Source organism: Balaenoptera physalus, assembly GCF_965194825.1.
Source record: "Balaenoptera physalus genome assembly, chromosome: 11".
Taxonomy (NCBI): domain Eukaryota; kingdom Metazoa; phylum Chordata; class Mammalia; order Artiodactyla; family Balaenopteridae; genus Balaenoptera; species Balaenoptera physalus.
Window position 1 is genome coordinate 24,223,056 of NC_138896.1, and position 19,732 is coordinate 24,242,787.

Here is a 19,732-nt window from a genome sequence, read left to right on the forward strand (position 1 = left end):
CGGCATCCCACCAGTTTGGGCCCGCCCCTCGGCAGCGCTCATCCCCGCCCCCGGAGGGGTTGTGCCGGAAGTCGCTTCTACTTCCGCCGTTTCGGCTCCTCCCTCCACTTCCGGGCTGCCGGGTAGCTGCCGTGGCTCCAGGATGATGGAGACGGAGCGAATCGGTGAGGGGCAGCGGGTGGAAAGAAGGAGTAGACAGGGAATGACCCTTGACCCCTGACCTGTGACCTTTCCCCCGTAGTGCTACCTCCCCCAGATCCTCTGGACCTGCCCCTTCGGGCAGTAGAGCTGGGATGCACAGGGCGTTGGGAGCTGCTGAATGTGCCTGGGGCGCCAGAGACCACCGTGAGTGACTTTTGACCCTAACCCTCATTGAACTTAAAACCTCCTTCACCCTCCTCACAGTAGGATCTAACTTGACCTGGCTCTCCTGTCTCTGGACGCCTGTCATCCGGGCCTAGACTGGTGCTGGACAGACTCCCAACCCAGTGGACCTGCTGTGGGTCAGAGCCCATGAGAGGACAGAGCTGGAAGCCCTGGGGATACCTTAACTCTGAGAACTGCTCTTTCAAATGTGTCTTTTCTCCTTGGAGTCTTTTTCTCTCTCCAGGGCACCTGTTGGTGGCTGAGATGCTAGCCTTTGAGCACCTGGCTCTTCATCCTTAGGTCTGGGACCCCTTTTCCTAAAACTAGTGATTCTGAAATATCAGTGTGCCTCATGATTAGTAGGGGACCTTTTTCATTTTTTATTGGAATATAATTGCTTTACAATGTTGGGTTAGTTTCTGCTGTACCACGAAGTGAATCAGCTATATGTATACATATAACCCCTCCCTCTTGGACCTCTCTCCCATCCGCCCCCATTACGGCCATCTAGGTCATCACAGAGCACCGAGCTGAGTGGGGGAGCTTTTTTTAAAATACAAATTCTTAGGTCCATAGGTTCTGAAATCCAAAATCTGTATTATTAACCAGCACCCCAGGTAATTCAGTTGCAGGCCGTTTGTCCTGTAAAGCAGAACCACCTTTGGAAGATAGTCCTTCAGCCTGATTGTTCTAGTCTGTCTGGGACATCTCCCATTTCTGATTTAAGTATGAATCCTATCACCTTCTCTTTGCTGTGTCTTACTCTCTTCTCTTACCTCATGTGTCTCATCTTGCCCTTGTTCCAGCTTCCCCACGGCCTCCCTCCCTGTGCCCCAGACCTGCAGCAAGAAGCAGAGCAGTTGTTTCTGTCGTCGCCAGCCTGGCTGCCTCTGCACGGTGTGGAGCACTCAGCCCGGTGAGGGGTCTAGAGGGGCCTGGACTAGGGCGATGGGTCCCTGAAGAAAGCTGGGACAGAGGAGAAAGAAGACCTGAAAATTACTTTCCTTCTGTCCAGAAAATGGCAGAGGAAGATGGATCCTTGGTCTCTCCTGGCCACACTGGGGGCCCCAGTCCCCTCCGACCTACAGGCCCAAAGACACCCAACCACAGGCCAGATACTAGGCTACAAGGAGGTAAGAGGTCACGGGCCACGAGAAGCAGGGTTGGGAAAAGGGGAGTCAGGCAAGCTCAGCCTCACTGGCGCTCTGATCTCTTGCGTCAGGTCCTGCTAGAGAATACAAACCTGTCGGCCACTACCTCCTTGTCTCTTCGCCGGCCACCCGGGCCCATATCCCAGTCCCTGTGGGGGAATCCAACACAGTACCCTTTCTGGCCAGGTGACGCTTGTGGAAATGGGATGGTAGGGAAGGAAGCCCTTAGTCTCCACCCCTCCTGTGTCACTCCCACCCCATGAATCCCTGTTTGTCCAACCTCTCCCCAGGTGGAATGGATGAGCCCACCATAACAGATCTGAGCACTCGGGAGGAGGCTGAGGAGGAGATAGACTTTGAGAAAGGTGAGGTGGTGCCAGGATGGACCCTTGGGAGGTAGGGCTCTGAGTCTGGGCCCTGAGGAAGAGGGGCCCGAGCCTGTCACTGGGTCCTTGCTAGCTCTTCCATTTCTCTGAGCAAATCAGGAACATGTACCCCTTCCATAACAACCTTTACTGTCATCTGTTGGAAAATTGTCACAATAAATATCCGCAACTGCAACGTCTATGCTGTGAAGGACGTCCTTTAGGTTCATGTACCATGTGACTTATACAGCAGTGTGCAAGAGCCCAGATTCTCTCTCTCTGTCCCTGTCCTCCAGGTCTTCTTACTGTTCCACCCGGCTTCAAGAAAGGCGTGGACTTTGCACCAGAGGGTGAGTTTTCATTTTGAGATGGGGGCGTAGGGGAAGTGGTGCCCTTCTTCTTCAGAGCAGAGGTGGACATGACCAGGTCTCCGTTTTTGCCTTGCTCCTCAGATCACCCAGCTCCAGCTCCTGGCTTGCTCAGCCTCAGCTGTCTGCTGGAGCCCCTGGATTTGGGCGGGGGTGATGAGGATGAGAGTGAGGCAGTGGGACAACTAGGCGGTCCCAGACGGGACACTGTTTCAGCCTCTCCCTGCAGTGCTCCCCTGGCCCGAGCAAGCAGCTTGGAGAACCTAGTGTTGCAGGTTGGTGGTTCTGGGCGGTTGAGGCAGGAAAGAAGGGTCTTGTCACAGACAGGGTGGGCTGGCCTGGTTGGGTCCAAGGGGAAGACTGAAGCATCTTTTAGGAGGAGTGGTAACAGAGAGCTTTCTGACTGTATCTTTATTGACCCTACACCCCTTTCCCCTTCCAGGAAGCGTCCACAGCTGTAGCTCCCCCAGAGCCTCCCAAGCCCCCCCCTCAGGAGCAGTGGGCCATTCCCGTGGATGTCACCTCCCCTGTTGATGATTTCTACCGACTCATTCCCCAGCCAGCCTTCCGGGTAGTGTGGCCCAGTCCTCACATGCTCCCCCACCTCCTCCCAGCCCACTCCCTGTCTCCTCTCCCTACCAGAGGCCAGATGCCTTCAGGCCAGCTTGGACCTCAGTCCCAGACTTGCCTCACTCTGGCCTTCTCCCCGCTGCCCTGAACGTCCCATGAGCTGTAGGCAGGAAGACCCCTCTCCCTTCTCCAGCCCCCATCTATTTCTCTCTCCCACAGTGGGCGTTTGAGCCAGATGTGTTTCAGAAACAGGCCATCCTGCACTTGGAACGGCATGACTCGGTCTTTGTCGCGGCTCACACGTCCGCGGGGAAGACGGTTGTGGCTGAATACGCCATTGCCCTTGCCCAGAAACACATGACGCGGTACAGTCCCGTCCCCAGCTTCCCCTTCACCAGCCCTGTTCTCTCCTGCAAACTTTCTAAGTCTCATCTCTTCTCCACCTCCCTACTTCATCCTTTCGATGAGAGTTTTGGGGGAGAAACTGAGGCAGGGGTCCAGAGGGAAATGAGAAAGTGGGGGGAGTTTAGTTAGTTTCGGAAGGGACTGGGGGACAGAATTTTTCCTGGGTAATTCCATGAAGGGGAACATGAGGGAAGTTAGGGTGAAGGGGGACGCCTGAGCTCTGTGGCATGCTTCTGGGAAGGCTCAGGGTGGGAGAGGAGGTGCTGACCATGAGTCAGTGTGGAGGGACCAGCTAACTTCATGCTCTTCTCCCAGCACCATCTATACTTCGCCCATCAAGGCTCTGAGCAACCAGAAGTTCCGGGACTTCCGAAACACATTTGGGGATGTGGGACTTCTCACCGGGGACGTGCAGCTGCACCCAGAGGCCTCTTGCCTCATTATGACAACAGAGATCCTTCGGTGAGAGACGGGCACTCAACACGGGTGGATTTTTGGTCAGGAAGGTGAGGCTGCTCTGGAGAGCATGCTGGCTGAGTTGAGGGTAGAGACAGGAGCCACTGGGAAGTCAGCCTCGGGTCTCTTTCTTCCAGCTCCATGCTGTACAGTGGCTCGGATGTCATCCGAGACCTGGAGTGGGTCATCTTTGATGAGGTTCACTACATCAACGATGCTGAGGTAAGGGGACGGGGTCCCCAGGTCCTGGCAGTCCTCTCCCGTGGGGCTGGTTCAGCAGCTCCTCTATTCCACACACCCCGCGAACCTCACTGCCTCCTTTGCCCCGACACGGAACCCTGTGCCGCTTCCCAGGGGCAGAAGGGCAGCCCCCTCTGAGCTTGTCTGCCCTCCCTGTGCGCAGCGCGGGGTCGTGTGGGAGGAGGTGCTTATCATGCTCCCTGACCACGTCTCCATCATCCTGCTGAGTGCTACTGTCCCCAACGCCCTTGAATTTGCTGACTGGATTGGGTGAGACGTGTGTCCTGGGGTGCTTGGGTGAAGGGGGCTGTAGCATTCCTCAGTCGGGGCGGGGGGCGTAGACTATCACAGCAGGGCGAGTGGTCAGGCCTTGGGGGTGGGGATGAGAAAGGGGTGCGGCCGGGGAACATGTCCAGCTTGGGAGGCTGAGGGATCCCACCTGGGTCCAGATCACTTTGCAAGTTGAGAGACAGGATGACGGAGACAGCCTTCCAGTCCGGCTCCCAGAAAAGACTGGGTGAAGCCAGAGTGGCAGAAGATGGTGGGGATGTGGGTTCCTTCCCGCACTCCCACCCCTGATCTTCTCTGTCTTCTCCTCCTCACTCAGGCGGCTGAAGCGTCGCCAGATCTATGTGATCAGCACTGTTGCTCGCCCAGTCCCCCTGGAGCATTATCTCTTCACGGGGAACAGCTCCAAGACCCAGGGGGAGCTCTTCCTGTTGCTGGACTCCCGAGGCACCTTCCACACAAAGGGGTAAGCCTGAGTCGGGAAGAGGCAGGGCTGGGCCCAGCTGGGTGTGACTGATCGCTGCCCCTCCCCTGCCCCAGGTACTATGCGGCTGTGGAGGCCAAGAAGGAGCGGATGAGCAAACACGCCCAGACCTTTGGGGCCAAGCAGCCCACGCATCAGGGGGGGCCTGCACAGGTGAGAGCTGGCAGGCTTTGTACCTGCCACCACCTGTTTCTCCCGTGTCCTTGCTTCCCTCATCCCCCAGGTGTTTGGAGTTGAGCTTTGAGCACTGCCCGCTTAGACTCGGCTTCAGTGCCCGCCACTTCGGCCCCCACTGGTTCAGGGACTCAGTCTCCACTCCCTTCTCCCCACTTCCCAGGACCGTGGTGTGTACCTGTCCCTCCTGGCCTCCCTCCGCACCCGTGCGCAGCTGCCCGTGGTGGTGTTCACCTTCTCCCGTGGCCGCTGTGATGAGCAGGCCTCGGGCCTCACCTCCCTTGACCTCACCACGAGTTCAGAGAAGAGTGAGATTCACCTCTTCCTGCAGCGCTGCCTCGCTCGCCTCCGAGGCTCTGACCGCCAGCTGCCCCAGGTATGGAGGGGGGACTCAGAGACTGGTGGCGACTCGGTGTTCCATGACCCCATCCCTGATCTCGGGCCTCGGCCCCCAACAGGTTCTGCACATGTCCGAACTCCTGCACCGCGGCCTGGGTGTGCACCACAGCGGCATCCTGCCCATCCTCAAGGAGATCGTGGAGATGCTTTTCAGCCGTGGCCTGGTCAAGGTGCATATGCTGGTGGGAGAGGGACTCCCCAAGGCATTCGTTGCCCACTTAGGGGAGGGGCAGGCTTTTAGGCAGGACAGTGCAGTGGTTAAGAGCTTGGGCTCTGGATCCAGGCTGCCTGGGTGTGAATCCCAGCTCCACCACTTACTCACTGTGTGACCCTGGGCAAATTACTTAAACCTCCCTGAACTGTAGATTTCACATTTTAAGACGGGGGTGTATGAGGTATGAACACACAGTATTCAGAAGAGAAACCCAAAAAGCTAGCAAACTTATGAAGGTCATTAGTCATCAGAAGAATGCAAATTGAAATACTCGCAAGATAGGACTTTACAGTTATTAGACTGGTAAAATATAGGAAAGTGGCTAATGCCAAGTGTTGCCCAAGACGTAGGAGACTGCAGGATTACAGGAACCCTTGTACAGGTGTGGCCAGTCTGAAGTGCATCCTGGCACTCTGGAGGCAAAAATAAGTATATACATACTCTTTGTCCCTAAATTCCACTCCTGAGTGTAAATCACAATGAAATTCTCACCCTGGTCATTGAGGGAACACGCCTGCTCTTCCTTTGTTGGCTGTAGTCTTGTGGCAGGGTGTTGGTGGTACCCCTTCACTGGGAGAGCCGGTAGGTAGAGGTACAACACGCACCCCACAAAGTGTTCTGCAGCAGTTGGAAGCAGTGGATTAGATATAACCACAGGAACATGGATGGATATTGAAAACACTACATGGAAGAAAAGAAGAAAACAGAAGGAGACGTAATCGCCTTTACGGCAAATTGTAAATTATACATAAAACAAGACACATTTTATAAAACACGTTCACGCAAAAACGTACGCGTTAAATACAGCGGGATGATTGATAGTGGGGGGATGGGAGTGGGATATAGGGGTAAAAGGAAAGGAATAGGTAGCTAAATAAATACAACAAAGAAAATGATAGTACATACTGTAGATTTGCCTTGAGAGTTAAATGCGGTCCTGTGAGTTAACCGTCTGGGACTGTGCCCGGTGCCTTCTTAGCCTTGGCTACAAAGTGAGGTGGGCTTGGCCAGGGCTGGGCCACAGCTGCGTGTAGCCCCTTTGCTGATCCTCTCCCCCGTCCCAGGTCTTGTTTGCCACGGAGACCTTCGCCATGGGTGTAAATATGCCAGCCCGGACAGTGGTGTTTGACTCCACGCGTAAGCATGATGGCTCCACCTTCCGGGACCTGCTCCCTGGGGAGTATGTGCAGATGGCAGGCCGTGCGGGCCGGAGGGGCCTGGACCCCACAGGCACTGTCATCCTGCTCTGCAAGGGCCGTGTGCCCGAGATGGCGGACCTGCACCGCATGATGATGGTGAGCCAGGGCAGCGCGAGGCCAGCTCTGGGCACCTGCTAGATTCTGCCGACCCTCTTCCCTTCTCCCCTCTTTCTACTTTCCTTTTGCCTGGGAGAAGCCAAGGTAGGAGTGAGCAAATCCAAGGATGAGATTGGATCTCCTCTTCTCTAGTCTTTTTCCACTGTGAATATGGAGCTAGGTGGGACCTTGGAGAGTCTATTTACTTAGTCTTGCTCCCTTGTTCTGCAGAGGTGAGCGAGCAGTTTAGGGCCCCATGGTTGCGGAGCTGGGACTAGAGCTGCTGAGCAGCGAGAGCAGAGCAGCCGAGCAGCGGGTCTCCCCTCGCCTCACTGGCTTCTGTGGCCCGGCCCAGGGGAAGCCGTCCCAGCTGCAGTCCCAGTTCCGCCTCACGTACACCATGATCCTCAACCTGCTGCGGGTGGATGCCCTCAGGGTGGAGGACATGATGAAGAGGAGCTTCTCTGAGTTTCCATCCCGCAAGGACAGCAAGGTGAGGAGGTGGGCGTGACCAGGCTGCTGCGAAGGATGTGGACAAGGGAAGCCAGGCCTAGATGAGATGGGCATCCAGAGGCCGGTGGGTGAAAGTGGAGGGTTCTGGGCCTGGAGACTCTTGCTGCACACCCACACTGGCTTCTCCCAGGCCCATGAACAGACTCTGGCTGAACTGACCAAGTGGCTGGGGGCCTTGGAGGAGCCTGATGTAACTGGCCAACTCGTTGACCTGCCTGAGTATTACAGCTGCGGGGAGGAACTGACAGAGACCCGGAGCCTGATCCAGGTAAGTGCGTGTGAGTGTTGGGGGCAGGGGTGGCAGACAGGGAGGAAGAGACTGTGACACTTTGGGTACTCCTGAACTGAGTCCTAGTGTCTCTGTGACACTTCCTCCCTTATCCCCTCTCTTCACGTCCCTGCCCTTCAGCGACGCATCATGGAGTCTGTGAATGGGCTGAAATCTCTCTCAGTGGGAAGGGTGGTGATTGTGAAGAATCAGAAGCATCACAACGCACTGGGTGTGATCCTTCAGGTGAGGGCAATGGGAATTTGAAGCCCAGAGGCAGGGAGGGAGGGGCGAGCCCTATCTCCATCTTCCCCACTTGGCGAGGGGCCGGTTGTATTCACCAGTGCTCTCATTTTTCCCTCGAGCCCTCCTTTCCATCCCATCCCCACCACTTCCTGCTCACCTCCTTGTCCTTCCCCCAAGCTCTGCCCCCAGAGTCTGCTCCGACCGCTTGACTTGGCTACCAGTCCATACTGGTGGGCTCTGCATGGTTGCACCACAATCCCTGCCTGAGGTTGGTGATCTGGTCTCTACCTTTGATGTCCACTCCTCACACTGCCCTGTCCTGGCCTCCCCGCCTCCCCTAGGTCTCCTCGAGCTCCACCAGCAGAGTATTCACGACTCTGGTCTTGTGTGATAAGCCCATGTCTGAGGACCCGAAGGAGAGGGGGCCAGCCTCCCCCGATGTGCCCTACCCAGATGACCTTGTGGGATTCAAGCTGTTCCTGCCTGAAGGTGAGAGTGGGACAGACGGCCGAGTTCCTGACAGCAGCACCGTTGGGACGCCTGGGCCCACGGCAAATTCTGACCCTGCTCTCCCCTTTTCACAGGGCCCTGTGACCACACTGTGGCCAAGCTCCAGCCAGGAGATGTGGCTGCCATCACCACCAAGGTGCTCCGGCTGAATGGGGAGAAGATCTTGGAGGACTTCAGCAAGAGGCAGCAACCAAAATTCAAGTCAGAGATGCTGGGGAGGGACCATGTGATGGGGGGTGGGGAGGTGTGGCTGGGCAGGCTCCCGCAGCCTGAGGAAGAGAAGCCTCTGCCCCGGGTCCCAAGACCTGCTCCTTTCTCAGGAAGGAGCCTCCCTCTGCAGCCGCGACAACTGCTGTCCAGGAACTACTACGTCTGGCTCAGGCCCACCCAGCAGGACCCCCTACCCTTGACCCTGTCAATGACCTGCAGCTCAAGGATGTGTCGGTGGTAGAGGCGGGGCTCCGGGTCCGGAAGCTGGAGGAGCTGATCCGGGGGGCTCAGTGTGTACACAGTCCCCGTTTCCCTGCCCAGGTAGGTCCCTGGATGCTAGCTTCCAAGCTGGGAGGGGGACTTTTCCTCTCGTCCCCTGTAGACTGGCCACCCCCATCGCAGCCCTTGTCCTCAGTGCACCCCTGCTGAGGGCGAGGAGGCTAACACGCTCCTGCCGGTGGTTCCCTGTAGTACCTGAAGCTGCGGGAGCGGATGCAGATACAGAAGGAGATGGAGCGGCTGCGCTTCCTGCTGTCGGATCAGTCGCTGCTGCTGCTCCCTGAGTACCACCAGCGAGTAGAGGTGGGAGGGCACAGATGGGGCTGGGGGGCTAGTGAGGGGGAGGTCTGCAGGCTCCCAACACCCACCATCCTTCCAGGTGCTCCGAACCCTGGGGTACGTAGATGAAGCGGGCACCGTGAAGCTGGCAGGGCGGGTGGCTTGTGCCATGAGCAGCCATGAGCTGCTCCTCACTGAACTCATGTTTGACAACGCACTGAGCGCCCTTCGGCCCGAGGAGATCGCGGCCCTGCTCTCCGGCCTGGTCTGCCAGAGCTCCGGGGACCCTAGTGATCAGCTCCCAAGCACCCTCAAACAGGTAGGGGACGCCCACCCCCGTCCCACCCTCGGCCGTGGCACTCCCAGTCCCCATGTATTCCCCACGTGCCCCATCCAGCCCTGTAAGTGCCCCTAAGAGCTGGAATTGTTTCTTCCTTGATCTGGGTCTCCTTCCTGGAGTAGGAAGGCAGGGCTTAACCTCTGCTCCCCATCTGCAGGGGGTGGAACGTGTCCGGGCTGTGGCCAAGCGGATCGGTGAGGTGCAGATGGCCTGTGGCTTGAACCAGACAGTGGAGGAATTTGTGGGAGAGCTGAATTTTGGCCTGGTTGAGGTTGTGTACGAGTGGGCCCGGGGCATGGTGAGTAGCTGGGGTTTGGGGCTTTGCGGACAGCTGACTGGGGAGAGGCTCCCCAGGCCCTACCATATTCAGTCCCCACCCTACTTCCCCCACAGCCCTTCTCTGAGTTGGCAGGGCTGTCGGGGACCCCCGAGGGCCTGGTGGTCCGCTGCATCCAACGCCTGGCCGAGATGTGTCGCTCGCTTCGGGGGGCGGCCCGCCTGGTGGGCGAGCCTGTGCTAGGTGCCAAGATGGAGACGGCAGCCACCCTGCTACGGAGGGACATCGTCTTTGCGGCCAGCCTCTACACCCAGTGAATGACCCCTGTGTAATAACGTAACAATAAAACAGCAAACCACCTGTGTGAACCTGAGGTGTTGGGCAGGGATGACTCAGCTCAAAAGACAGCAGGGAGAACCACCTAGAAATATGCCTTTATCTGTGCACACAGAAACAGGACCAGCCCCTGCGAAGCATCAGTCCTTGGGGGAGGGTGTCTTGGGGGGTGACAGGAGGTCCTGGGTCATGGCTTCCACGTACCACGTAGGCAGGAAGGCATGGGGTGCATCTCGATGTTCAGACACTGTGACCGGGCTGCCAGGCTCCCAGGAGAAGAGGTAGACGAGCCTGCGGGGCAGATGGAGTCCCGAGTTGAGGGCTGGAGGCCGAGCTTCTGGGACCCAGAGGGGAGGGGCAGAGCTGAATGCCTCACCTGGGGTCATCCTGGACAACTGTGTTCTGGGCAAAGCTAAGGAAGGCAGCACAGAAGTTCATGCACACGGAGGGATTCCAGCCATCACGGTCATTCTGGAGAAAGCCCAGGAGGAGGCGGAAGACTGGCAGTGAGGGTGAGGGTGGGAGAAGGGGAAGGGGGACTACAGGTCCCTGGACACTGGACCTGTGGTCTTGGCACAGGGGGATACAGGTGGGAGCTGTGACACCATTGCCTTACCCTGACGTATTCAAACATCTCCATGGTACGAAAGGTCTTGAGGGAACAGACAAAACCCTCTGGGTTACGGAAGCCAGCAACAACGTTTGGGACCCCTGGAAGGAACGACTGAGCCCACCATTTCAGGAGCTTCCGTCTGTCAGGAAAGGTGAGGGGTCAGTGGGACCCCTCCACCACCCTCCAGCCTCCTCCTCTTCCCCCACGTCCCTTTCCCAGCTGTCAATCCTAGGCTCTCAACCTGCCCACCCCCATCCTGAACCTGTAGAAGCTCTTCCGTTGGCCAGGGCTGTGCATCTCCTTGGAGGTCTTGAGCTCCACATAGCAGCTGGGGGGCTGTGTGGTTGGGGCCTGGGGGTCTATGCAGTCTACCTCCCCGGAGAAGAGCAGAGGATGGTTTCCCAGGCGGCTGCGTAGCACAGAGCAGAAGGCCACGTTGGTGTTGACCTCCCCAGAGGGATCTGTGGAGCCTCCAGGTTTGTCTGCACAAGGGGAGAAAGAGCAGCAGGGCTGGGGTCTCAATCTCTGGGGAAGGGGGAGTGGGCCACAGAGCTGGGGGCAATTCTCACCTGCACACATGTACTGCTCAAACTTGTACCCCATGTACATAAGCTCCTGGAGGAGGGGTGGCCGGGTAAGCCTCTGATCTCGAGCAGCCGGCGTCTCTACCTCACTCAAGTACAGTGTCCCCTGGAACCGGGAGGCCGCCAGCTGCCAGCCTTCCTGCCGCTCATATGGTGTCGTCAGCAATTTTGTCAGGTGCCCCCGCCATGTCACTATGGCCCCTGCCAGCCAGCCTGGACCCCTGAGAGGGAGGAGTTAAGGGCTGAAGGTCTGACACAAGCATTAGCGCACACGGCTCCCCCAAAGAATAGCACAAGGGCTGACCCCACTCCCGCTTTGGCTCTCCTAATTTTAGAGGGTAGGTGTAGGTCTCTAGAGCTACTTGTGTGCTATGCTTTGCTCACCCCTCTAGCCGGCCTCGGTGCTCCAGAACCCAGCATAGCAGGTGGTCCAGCCTCTCTTGGACCTCTTCATCCCGGGGCCGGTATCGATCAGGGTATCCGTCTCTGAGGTCAAAGTTGGGGCTTTGACCATTAGTGGGAGGTGGGCAGTAGTACCGCAAGGCTCGAGCATCTCCATGGTACTGGCGTTGTGCATCCAGGGAAAAGCAGCCCAGTTCAGAAGGGCGCCGGTAGAAAGGAAATGGTCCAGCGTAGAGGGCAGGGTTTGTGGGCAGTGAGGGTGCTAGGAGGGGGAGCTTGTTCCAAGGCTCAGCTACCTCTATCTTTCCGGCTCCTCTCTTGGTCCCTCTGGACTCCATGAGGTCCTGAGAGACGACGGGGAAGTTCTCTTTTTAAAGAGAAGGGCTGGAGAAGAGAGACTTCTCGTCAGGACTAAGCGAGCCTCCTGATGGCCAGGCTCTGGCTTTGAATCATGCAGGCCCCATGTCCTCAAACAGAACCATGGCCAGGTGCACATCACACCTTTTCCCTTGACCTATTACCCCCACCCCCAGTTCCTCCAAACGCAGTGAGGTTAGGAAGGATGTTTCTCAGATCAAGGATCTGGTTACCTCAAGTCCCGCCAAACTCGACTTCCACCTTCACAGAGCTATGACGTCATGGCAGGTACGTCACATGTCGAAGAGGGACGCAAAGGTAGTCCGCCCCCCGACCCCCCCGCTCTCGATGACGCAATCACTCAGCGACAGTGGCGGCCTAGCCCTTCTAGGGGTTGGGGGTCCTGTGCGCTTTACACCAGGAGGGAGATCACAGCGTGGCCACCGGCGCCCCTCCGCACCTCCCAGGCCTCCCCGGACGTGCGGCTCTCAGAGGAAGCCAATCAGCAGCGGACGTGGGGCCTCAGCCAATGAGGGTGGCGCTGGTATCTGCATTGGCACCGCCCCTCCCAGCAAGGGCCAAAGGGATGACAAGTTAACGCCCCTTTCGTAACCACGTCGGCCTCCTAAGACCGGGCTGACTGGTCTCTAAGGAGGGACGCCCGGGGAGCCCGTGCGTCACTGCTCTGCGCCGGATGACTATTTTCGTGTTCTCTTCCTTCAATATCTGTTTACCTCTTCCCCGCATCCATAGGATCCCGGGATATGAGCCGCAAGAGGCATCGCTTGGTCCCGGAGGCCTTCGGACAGAAGCGGCGGCGAGAAGGAGGGGATGTAGAGGCAGATCCTTTGCGGGGAGAGTCAGGTAACTATGGCAACCCCGGGGCGAGGCTAAAGACCCCCAGCTGGGAGCGGGCCTCGCCTCTGGTAACCCTGTATGTTGGGACAACAGCGCCCCCAGAGTCGTACCCCCGCTTCTCCCCGCCCCCGTTCACGTCTCAGTGACCCGGTCTCTCCTCCCAGGGTCTGCGCGCGCGGCAGTTGCGGAGCTAGTGCAGCTGTTCCCGCGGGTCCTGTTTGAGGATGCGCTACCGCCCATCGCGCTGAGGAGCCAGGTGTACAGCCTAGTGCCCGACCGGACGGTGGCTGACCGGCAGCTGGTGAGGGGCGTCAGAGCGACCGACCGAAGGCGCTTCCGTGCCTTGCGGGCACTTACGGGGTTCTCCCCATCACTCACTCGGTCCAGCAGCTATTCTGCCATTCAGCAAACGTTGGGTCTTTCTGGGCCAGGCATTGTGCCAGGCACTGCGGTGCCAAGGAGAATGCTACAGAGAGCATGCCAAATCATGAAGGTGGAAGAGCGAAGCTTTTGGGGAAACTGAGTCACCGGGCGTGGTTCGAGGCTACAGCGCTGGGAATGCAGGCAGACGTCAGATTAGGACAGGCCTTGTACATCAGTATTTCTATCTTCCATTGAAGGCGGTGAGCTGGTAGAGAATGTTCAACAGGAGAGAGAACGGTGTTTTGCATGGATTGGAAGCAGTGAGATGAGGTAGGGAGATCAGTTAGGAAGATATTGCAGCTGAGAACAGGTGAAGGCCTAAATTAGGGCAGTGTATAGAGAGGGAGAGGATGGGTGAGGAATGTGGAGAGTGGGAAGAGGGAGGAATCCAGAATAACTTTCGGATTTTCTGGATGACTGAGTAGTTGGTGGAGTGAATAGAGTAGGAGAACATTGAATTGTTGGGGGCAGATGATGTGTTTGATTTTGCACAAGTTGAGTTGGAGGTGCTTGTGGGGCATCCAAAGGCAACTGTGCAGTAGACAGCTGGGTGAGGGTTTGGAGAATTCTGGGCCACTGATACAGAACTGGAAGTCATCGAGATGTGAGTAGTTGTTCAGTCTGTGGATGTGGGTGAGATTGGTAGGAAGAGGGAGGAGAGGAGCGGTTTTTAACCTTTTCACAAACTTTAGAAGGTAATGAAAGCTATGGCTCTCTCTCCAGAAAAATGCATATATGCCATATATATATATGGTATATGTACAATTTGGGGGGGCAGGGGGTTGTTTCACAGATCATCTGAGGCCAAAGGTTAAGGACCCCAGGTTTGCAGTGACAGATTATAGAGCCAAATTCCCAATGCTGGGAGATACCAGCATTTAAGGCAGTGTTTCTCAAAGTATGTCCTGAGTTCTACATGTACCAAATTACCTGGACTGCTTATTCAAAACTACGGGTTCCTGGGACTCTCTCAGTGCGAATGATTTAAGATTTCTTGAGGCAGGACCTTGGAATCTACATTTTAAAGCTACTGCCCCAAGTGATTCTTAATGTGCCTTAAAATTTGTGGTTCAGTGGCAGTGTTAGAACCTGTGATTCAAGGCGGTGGTCTGTGATGAGGTCAAGTAAAATAATATCCAGTTGGATTTAGCAATTGGCAACCTGTCAGGAAGAAAGACGAGAAGAAAAGGAAGATGGAGACTAGCTCCAGTCTCTTAAGGAAGCAAGTCAGAACCACTCCTTATAGAGTATTTGTTGTTTTTAACCTATTGGTGTTAGCTTAAATTTTAGAGAAGCTTTAAAATTGTACAAAAGAAAATATAAACACACACAATTTAAAGAATGTTTATAAAGCAAATACCCACTTAACCATCACCCAAGTCAGACTGTACAACACAGCCAACAACCCGCATATATCGTTCTCTGATCAAAATGTCTTAAGTCCCTGGGAGGTGACATACTTGACTGGTATGATAATCATTCCCTTAGTTTTCCTTATACCATCTATATGTTTATCCATAAACAATATAGCTTAGTTACCTACTTTTGAACTTGATATAAACAAAATCATACCATATGTATTTATTTACATCTTGTTTCATTAGATGAATATTTTTGAGATTCATCCAAGTTGTTACATGTAGCTATAGTTAATTCATTTTCATAGATTTCCATTCTATGAATATATCCCATTTTGTCCACTCTAGTGGAAGAAATTGTATTTTTTAAGAATTTGTCAATTTCATCTAAATTTTCAAATTTATTGGCATAAAGTTTGTAATCTCATTTTATTGTCTGTAGAATCTTGAGTGATGATCCTTTTTCATTCTTTATATTGGTTATCTGCTTTTTCTAGGTTCCCCTTTCCCCCTTTTTTCTTGGTCAGTCTCACTAGGGTTTATCAATTTTAATAGTCTTTCAAAGAATTATCATTTAGCTTTGTTGCTCTCTCTTGCATGTATGTTTTCCATTTCATTTATGTTTCCCCTCTACTGTTGGGTTTATTTTACTTTTTTTCCCCATTAATTTTTATCCTCTATTCTTTTCTAATAGATGCATGTCAGGCTGTAGTTTCCCCCTAAGTACTGAAATATATCTATATCGTCTGTCAAGTTTTGGTATATGTTTTCATTATCATTCATTTCAAAATATCTTCTAATTTCCTTTGTGACTTTTTTCTTTAACTTACTGGGTTGATTAGAAATGTATGTCTTACTTCCTAAACATTTTCTAATTACCTTCCTGTTAATGATTTCTGGCATAAATGATATTATGGCCAGAGAACGTACACAATATGATTTCAGTCATTTGAAGCTTATTGAGACATGCTTTGTGCTATATGGTCAGTTTTGCTACATATTCTATGTATTTGAAAAGAATATGCATTATTCAGTTACTAATTTCTTAGTAACTAAAGTTATTGAAATCTTTCATTTCCTCACTGATTACTATTTTGTCTGTTCTATGAGTTTATACGAGTTGGATTAATGTACTTTTGTGACTGTGGTTTTGTTATTGGCTCTTCAAATATTTCCCATACCTTATTATCTCTTTTCTTTTATTTTTTAAAAGTTTTGTTTATTTATTTATTTATTTTAGGCTGCGTTGGGTCTTCGTTGCTGTGTGCGGGCTTTCTCTAGTTGCTGCGAGCGGGGGCTACTCTTCATTGTGGGCTTCTCATTGCGGTGGCTTCTCTTGTTGTGGAGCACGGGCTCTAGGCGCGTGGGCTTCAGTAGTTGTGGCTCGAGGGCTCTAGAGCGCAGGCTCGATAGTTGTGGTGCATGGGCTTAGTTGCTCCGCGGCATGTGGGATCTTCCCGGACCAGGGCTCGAACCCGTGTCCCCTGCATTGGCAGGTGGATTCTTAACCACCGTGCCACCAGGGAAGTCCCCTAATTACTTCTGTGAGATCTTGTTTTCACTTAGATATTATATTAGTCTGGTAATTCCTTATTATCTTGTGAGCTCTTTAATGTTTAAACAATTTTAAAATAATATTTTATGCAGCATTTTACTTAATTTTCAGTGGGTGAGTTAGTCTTGCTATATTCCTGGAAACACAAGTCCTGGTTTATTTTTATTTGTTTTAAACATTTTATCCCATATTCCTCTCCACCTTCTCCACCCAAAATCTAGACTGTTAATCCTTGAGGGCAGGGCCCATGTCTTAATCACTATTTTATCTTAGTGTCTGCTTATGATTGGTCTTAGAAAATATGTATTGATTGTTTAACAGATAACTGATATGGTGGGTGGGTGAAAGACTAATTGGAAGAGACTATTTGGTGATCCACTTGATTCTCTCCCCATAATTTTTCCTTTACTTAGAGAAAAAACTCCCCAATACTTGCAAACAAAATCTCCCTGCACAGAAGTGTCCAGAGTATGCTATAGCACCTGCTAGAGCATCTTACCCTGACACCCTTCTTTTCATTGTCATCTCTGTGGAGACAGAAGGCGCTTCAAGAGCAGGGGGAGATCAGAATCATCCAACTAGGCTTCGACTTGGACGCCCAAGGAATCATCTTCACTGAGGACTATAGGACCAGAGTGCGTGTGACTGTGTGTGTGTCATGGGGGCCAGGGGAGGGGGTGCAGGGAAATTAGGGAATGGAAATAAAAAGAAGAGAGACAAGTCCCCCACCTCACATCTCACAGAGAGGGCACAGGTCTCTGGTAAGTATTGGTATGAGGGAGAGGAAGAAGAGGAAGAGGAAAAGCATGAGAGGTAGAAGGACCTGAGCAGAAGGAAAAACATAGGAAGAGAAATGTTGTCTTGGGGATAGAGGTCAGTGGGGGGTGAAGGTGGGACCAGACCTTGTGTCTCATTTCTGGTTCCAGGTCCTCAAGGCTTGTGATGGCCGCCCATACGCTGCCGCAGTGCAGAAGTTTCTGGCTTCAGTACTTCCAGCCTGTAGTGACCTTAGCTTCCAGCAGGACCAAATGACACAGACCTTTGGCTTCAGGGACCCAGAAATCACGTGAGACCTGCGGGACCAACAGAATCAGGCATCTGGCTCCTCCCTACCTCCCTCCAGTCCCATCCAGCCTTGTCCTCTTTCTTTTGGTGAACCTGTTAAAAACGCTGACTCTTCTTTTTAATAAAATGACCTAAATTTGTGCTCCGCCCCCAAGAGAAGAGGCCTATCCCATCTGGGGCCTTGGAAAGAGCCCTGGACTAAAATTTAAGAGATCTGGGTGGCTAATCAAACAGAGAGAGAGGCCTGGCAGGAGCCATAAATGCCTGATGGGAATCACGCTGAGACCAAGGGAATAGAGAATGGTAGGAGCTGTGATGCCCCAAAGCATTCACGTTCAAAGGAACAACAAGGGCAAGGGCTCAATAAAAATACCGTTTCAGGCGGCTGGGTCTGGCTCCAGCTCCCTGCTTTGTAACCCATGGTATCCCTGAAAGCATTTTATAAACTTTTTGTCGGTGAGATGTGGGAAGAGCTATGGTGAGGTGTGCGTAGGTAGTGGCAGGAGCTTGGGAGAAAGGCCTCTGTGTCTCCCCTGGTGGTGGGACTGAGAGAGTGTCAGGGCACGTGGTCAAGGAGGGCTTCGGAGAGAAGGAGCTGTTTTAGTGAACACGTACTAATAACAGGAAAAGAAAGAGTCGGGGGAGGGCAGTCAGGTAGGAGAACAGAGCAAGCAAGGGCACGGGGCACTGAGCAGCGTGGTGTGAGCAGAGAACCGCTCCAGGCTGGGCTTCCGTCATCCGGTCCCTTTGCCTGGGTGCCCAGGCTTCTGGAGACTCAGTGTCCACACATTAGTGGGCGGAAGGAGAGAGGGTTCTCAGAGCCGATGCCTCATCTCCCCCTTCTCAGGCAGCTGGTGAATGCCGGGGTCCTCACTGTCCGAGATGCTGGAAGTTGGTGGCTAGCCGTGCCTGGAGCTGGGAGATTCATCAAATATTTTGTTAAAGGTATCCTGTCTGCAGCTCAGGCCCGCAGCCCCTCGAGAACACATTTTGGTGACTCCTCAGGCCTCCAGGCCTTACTCACCTTTCCCCTCTCCCGTGCCACCTCTCCTCCAGGGCGCCAGGCTGTACTCGGCATGGTCCGGAAGGCCAAGTACCGGGAGCTACTCCTTTCAGAGCTCCTGGGCCGGCGGGCACCTGCCGCGGCGCGACTCGGCCTCGCTTACCATGTGCATGACCTCATTGGGGCCCAGCTGGTGGACTGGTGAGTCTTGCCCCCCAGCCTCTGGCAGATGACAGCGCAATGACCCAAGGTTGGATTTTCTTCCCGCTCGTGCTTCATTCACTAGCAAAGCCCAGCTCCTCTCTCGTTCTCCAGAACCCGGGAACATCCTCGGCCAGATTCTGAGTTCTCCTCAGACCTTAGGCCTAGGTATCTGGCTCCAGCCTTGTCTTTCTCTTGCACAGTGTCTCCACCACTTCTGGAACCCTCCTCCGCCTGCCAGAAACATGAGGATTCTGCTCGTCGTTGCATAGCTCCCCAGAGTGGGGAGCAAGGGGCCCAGGAGTGCTGGCTGCCCTGGCTGAGACAGGGTCACCTTGGGAAGGCTTGGGAGCCAGGATGAGTGTTGGGCTCGCGTCTGTGCAGAGGGTCAGGTGTGACTGCTGCTGTTTACCTGGGCTCTGACCCAGTGTGGGGTTTGGGCAATGCTTCTCTGCCCTTTCATGGAAGTGGAGCCAGAAATGGTGCCAAGGCCATGGCTGCTGCCTTTCATGCAGCAAGGTGCTGCCACTATCCTGTCTTGGGATAGGAAGGAGGGGTTTCTGGTGAGGCTGCCGAAGGAGGACAGGGTTCTTTTCCCTACATGTTGGGTTGAAACTGCCAAATAAAGTACTTCTGCCTGTGGTATTTTCTGGATGTCTTTTGTTTAATGTGACACGTGTGTTCAGGCACCTCGTTTTGGGGGTAGAGGTAAAGCCAAAGGTGGGCCTGAGCTTTGCCTCATTGTTCAGAGATTAAAAGGGACACTGAGGTCAATTCCCCCTCTGGGGTGCTGAGGATGTGCCTGATCTCCTAAACTACAGAATTTCTGTTAGAGGCTTACAAAAAGCAAAAACCCAGCGTAGTTCAGTTTTTATGGGGGTTATAGTAAGAGGCAAGTCTCTTAGTACCTTGTTTGGTGGGACCAACAAAGGAGCCACGTGTCTCCAGCCGCTTGCTGAGCCATGTGGGGCCCTCCTGCACCTATGTACGTGTGTATATGCTATATGCATACACACGCCCAGATACATGCAGTAGGTGGAGGTGCCCAGGGCATTGGGATGAGAGGGGTTAACAGGCAAGGACTGAGTCTCTGGGCCATGATTTCTTCAGATTCCCTCAGAGACCCAGGTGTCCAGGGTGCCCCCCTCCCAATACTGGGCCTGGGGCCAGTTGCAATTCTTGGTTGTCACGTGGTTTCCCAGCTTAGCTGGGCCAGGGGAGGGGCAAGGTCCAGAGTCAACTCTGCTCCAAGCCCTAAGTTTACCAGAAAGGAGCAGGCG

General features: G+C 54.0%; 4 protein-coding genes and 1 long non-coding RNA gene across 11 annotated transcripts in view; 3 read left to right on the forward strand and 2 right to left on the reverse strand.

The window, feature by feature from the left end:
- The first annotated feature begins 17 nt into the window (after positions 1 to 17).
- On the forward strand, positions 18 to 10,065 carry SKIC2 (SKI2 subunit of superkiller complex). 2 transcript variants are annotated; one of them, XM_082414846.1, is made up of 28 exons: positions 18 to 164; positions 242 to 345; positions 1,173 to 1,282; positions 1,382 to 1,499; positions 1,589 to 1,703; positions 1,808 to 1,882; positions 2,179 to 2,232; positions 2,335 to 2,525; positions 2,693 to 2,821; positions 3,040 to 3,185; positions 3,541 to 3,687; positions 3,819 to 3,903; positions 4,085 to 4,191; positions 4,529 to 4,675; positions 4,750 to 4,846; positions 5,031 to 5,243; positions 5,326 to 5,436; positions 6,545 to 6,775; positions 7,131 to 7,268; positions 7,419 to 7,556; positions 7,698 to 7,802; positions 8,144 to 8,291; positions 8,387 to 8,513; positions 8,633 to 8,843; positions 8,994 to 9,104; positions 9,181 to 9,399; positions 9,578 to 9,718; positions 9,814 to 10,065. In XM_082414846.1, the coding sequence occupies exons 1-28, from the start codon at positions 143 to 145 to the stop codon at positions 10,012 to 10,014; spliced, it is 3,741 nt and encodes a 1,246-aa protein (XP_082270972.1). In that variant the 5' UTR covers positions 18 to 142; the 3' UTR covers positions 10,015 to 10,065. The 2 variants fall into 2 exon arrangements, with proteins under 2 accessions (XP_082270972.1, XP_082270973.1); XM_082414847.1 differs by lacking the exon at positions 1,173 to 1,282 and having other exon boundaries at positions 36 to 164.
- LOC309638657 lies at positions 5,725 to 6,538 on the reverse strand. The gene is made up of 2 exons (XR_014251232.1): positions 6,387 to 6,538; positions 5,725 to 6,161 (listed from the first exon to the last, which is right to left on the reverse strand). It is a non-coding gene; the product is annotated as an uncharacterized lncRNA (long non-coding RNA).
- A 47-nt stretch (positions 10,066 to 10,112) lies between the features above and the next one.
- DXO (decapping exoribonuclease) lies at positions 10,113 to 12,484 on the reverse strand. Of its 4 annotated transcripts, none has more exons than XM_082414855.1 (7): positions 12,223 to 12,484; positions 11,615 to 11,976; positions 11,216 to 11,451; positions 10,909 to 11,128; positions 10,650 to 10,785; positions 10,410 to 10,504; positions 10,113 to 10,324 (listed from the first exon to the last, which is right to left on the reverse strand). In XM_082414855.1, exons 2-7 carry the CDS (start codon positions 11,968 to 11,970, stop codon positions 10,174 to 10,176), a joined length of 1,194 nt encoding a protein of 397 aa, XP_082270981.1. In that variant the 5' UTR covers positions 11,971 to 11,976; positions 12,223 to 12,484; the 3' UTR covers positions 10,113 to 10,173. The 4 variants fall into 4 exon arrangements, with proteins under 4 accessions (XP_082270981.1, XP_082270980.1, XP_082270982.1 ...); XM_082414854.1 differs by having other exon boundaries at positions 11,615 to 12,016; XM_082414856.1 differs by lacking the exon at positions 10,410 to 10,504 and having other exon boundaries at positions 11,615 to 12,016.
- Positions 12,485 to 12,596: 112 nt separating this feature from the next.
- On the forward strand, positions 12,597 to 19,094 carry WHR1 (winged helix repair factor 1). Of its 3 annotated transcripts, none has more exons than XM_082414863.1 (7): positions 12,598 to 12,853; positions 13,012 to 13,148; positions 16,723 to 16,818; positions 17,110 to 17,249; positions 18,096 to 18,193; positions 18,305 to 18,501; positions 18,656 to 19,094. In XM_082414863.1, exons 1-6 carry the CDS (start codon positions 12,754 to 12,756, stop codon positions 18,454 to 18,456), a joined length of 723 nt encoding a protein of 240 aa, XP_082270989.1. In that variant the 5' UTR covers positions 12,598 to 12,753; the 3' UTR covers positions 18,457 to 18,501; positions 18,656 to 19,094. The 3 variants fall into 3 exon arrangements, with proteins under 3 accessions (XP_082270990.1, XP_082270989.1, XP_082270988.1); XM_082414862.1 differs by having other exon boundaries at positions 12,600 to 12,853; positions 18,305 to 18,452; XM_082414864.1 differs by lacking the exon at positions 16,723 to 16,818 and having other exon boundaries at positions 12,597 to 12,853; positions 18,305 to 18,452.
- Positions 19,095 to 19,705: 611 nt separating this feature from the next.
- Positions 19,706 to 19,732, forward strand: part of LOC309638644 (complement C4-A-like) — a 15,134-nt gene continuing 15,107 nt past the window's right edge. The window contains exon 1 of the mRNA XM_082414845.1: positions 19,706 to 19,732. This exon is cut by the window's right edge and continues 101 nt beyond it. The gene's annotated coding sequence lies outside the window, so the exon portion shown is untranslated.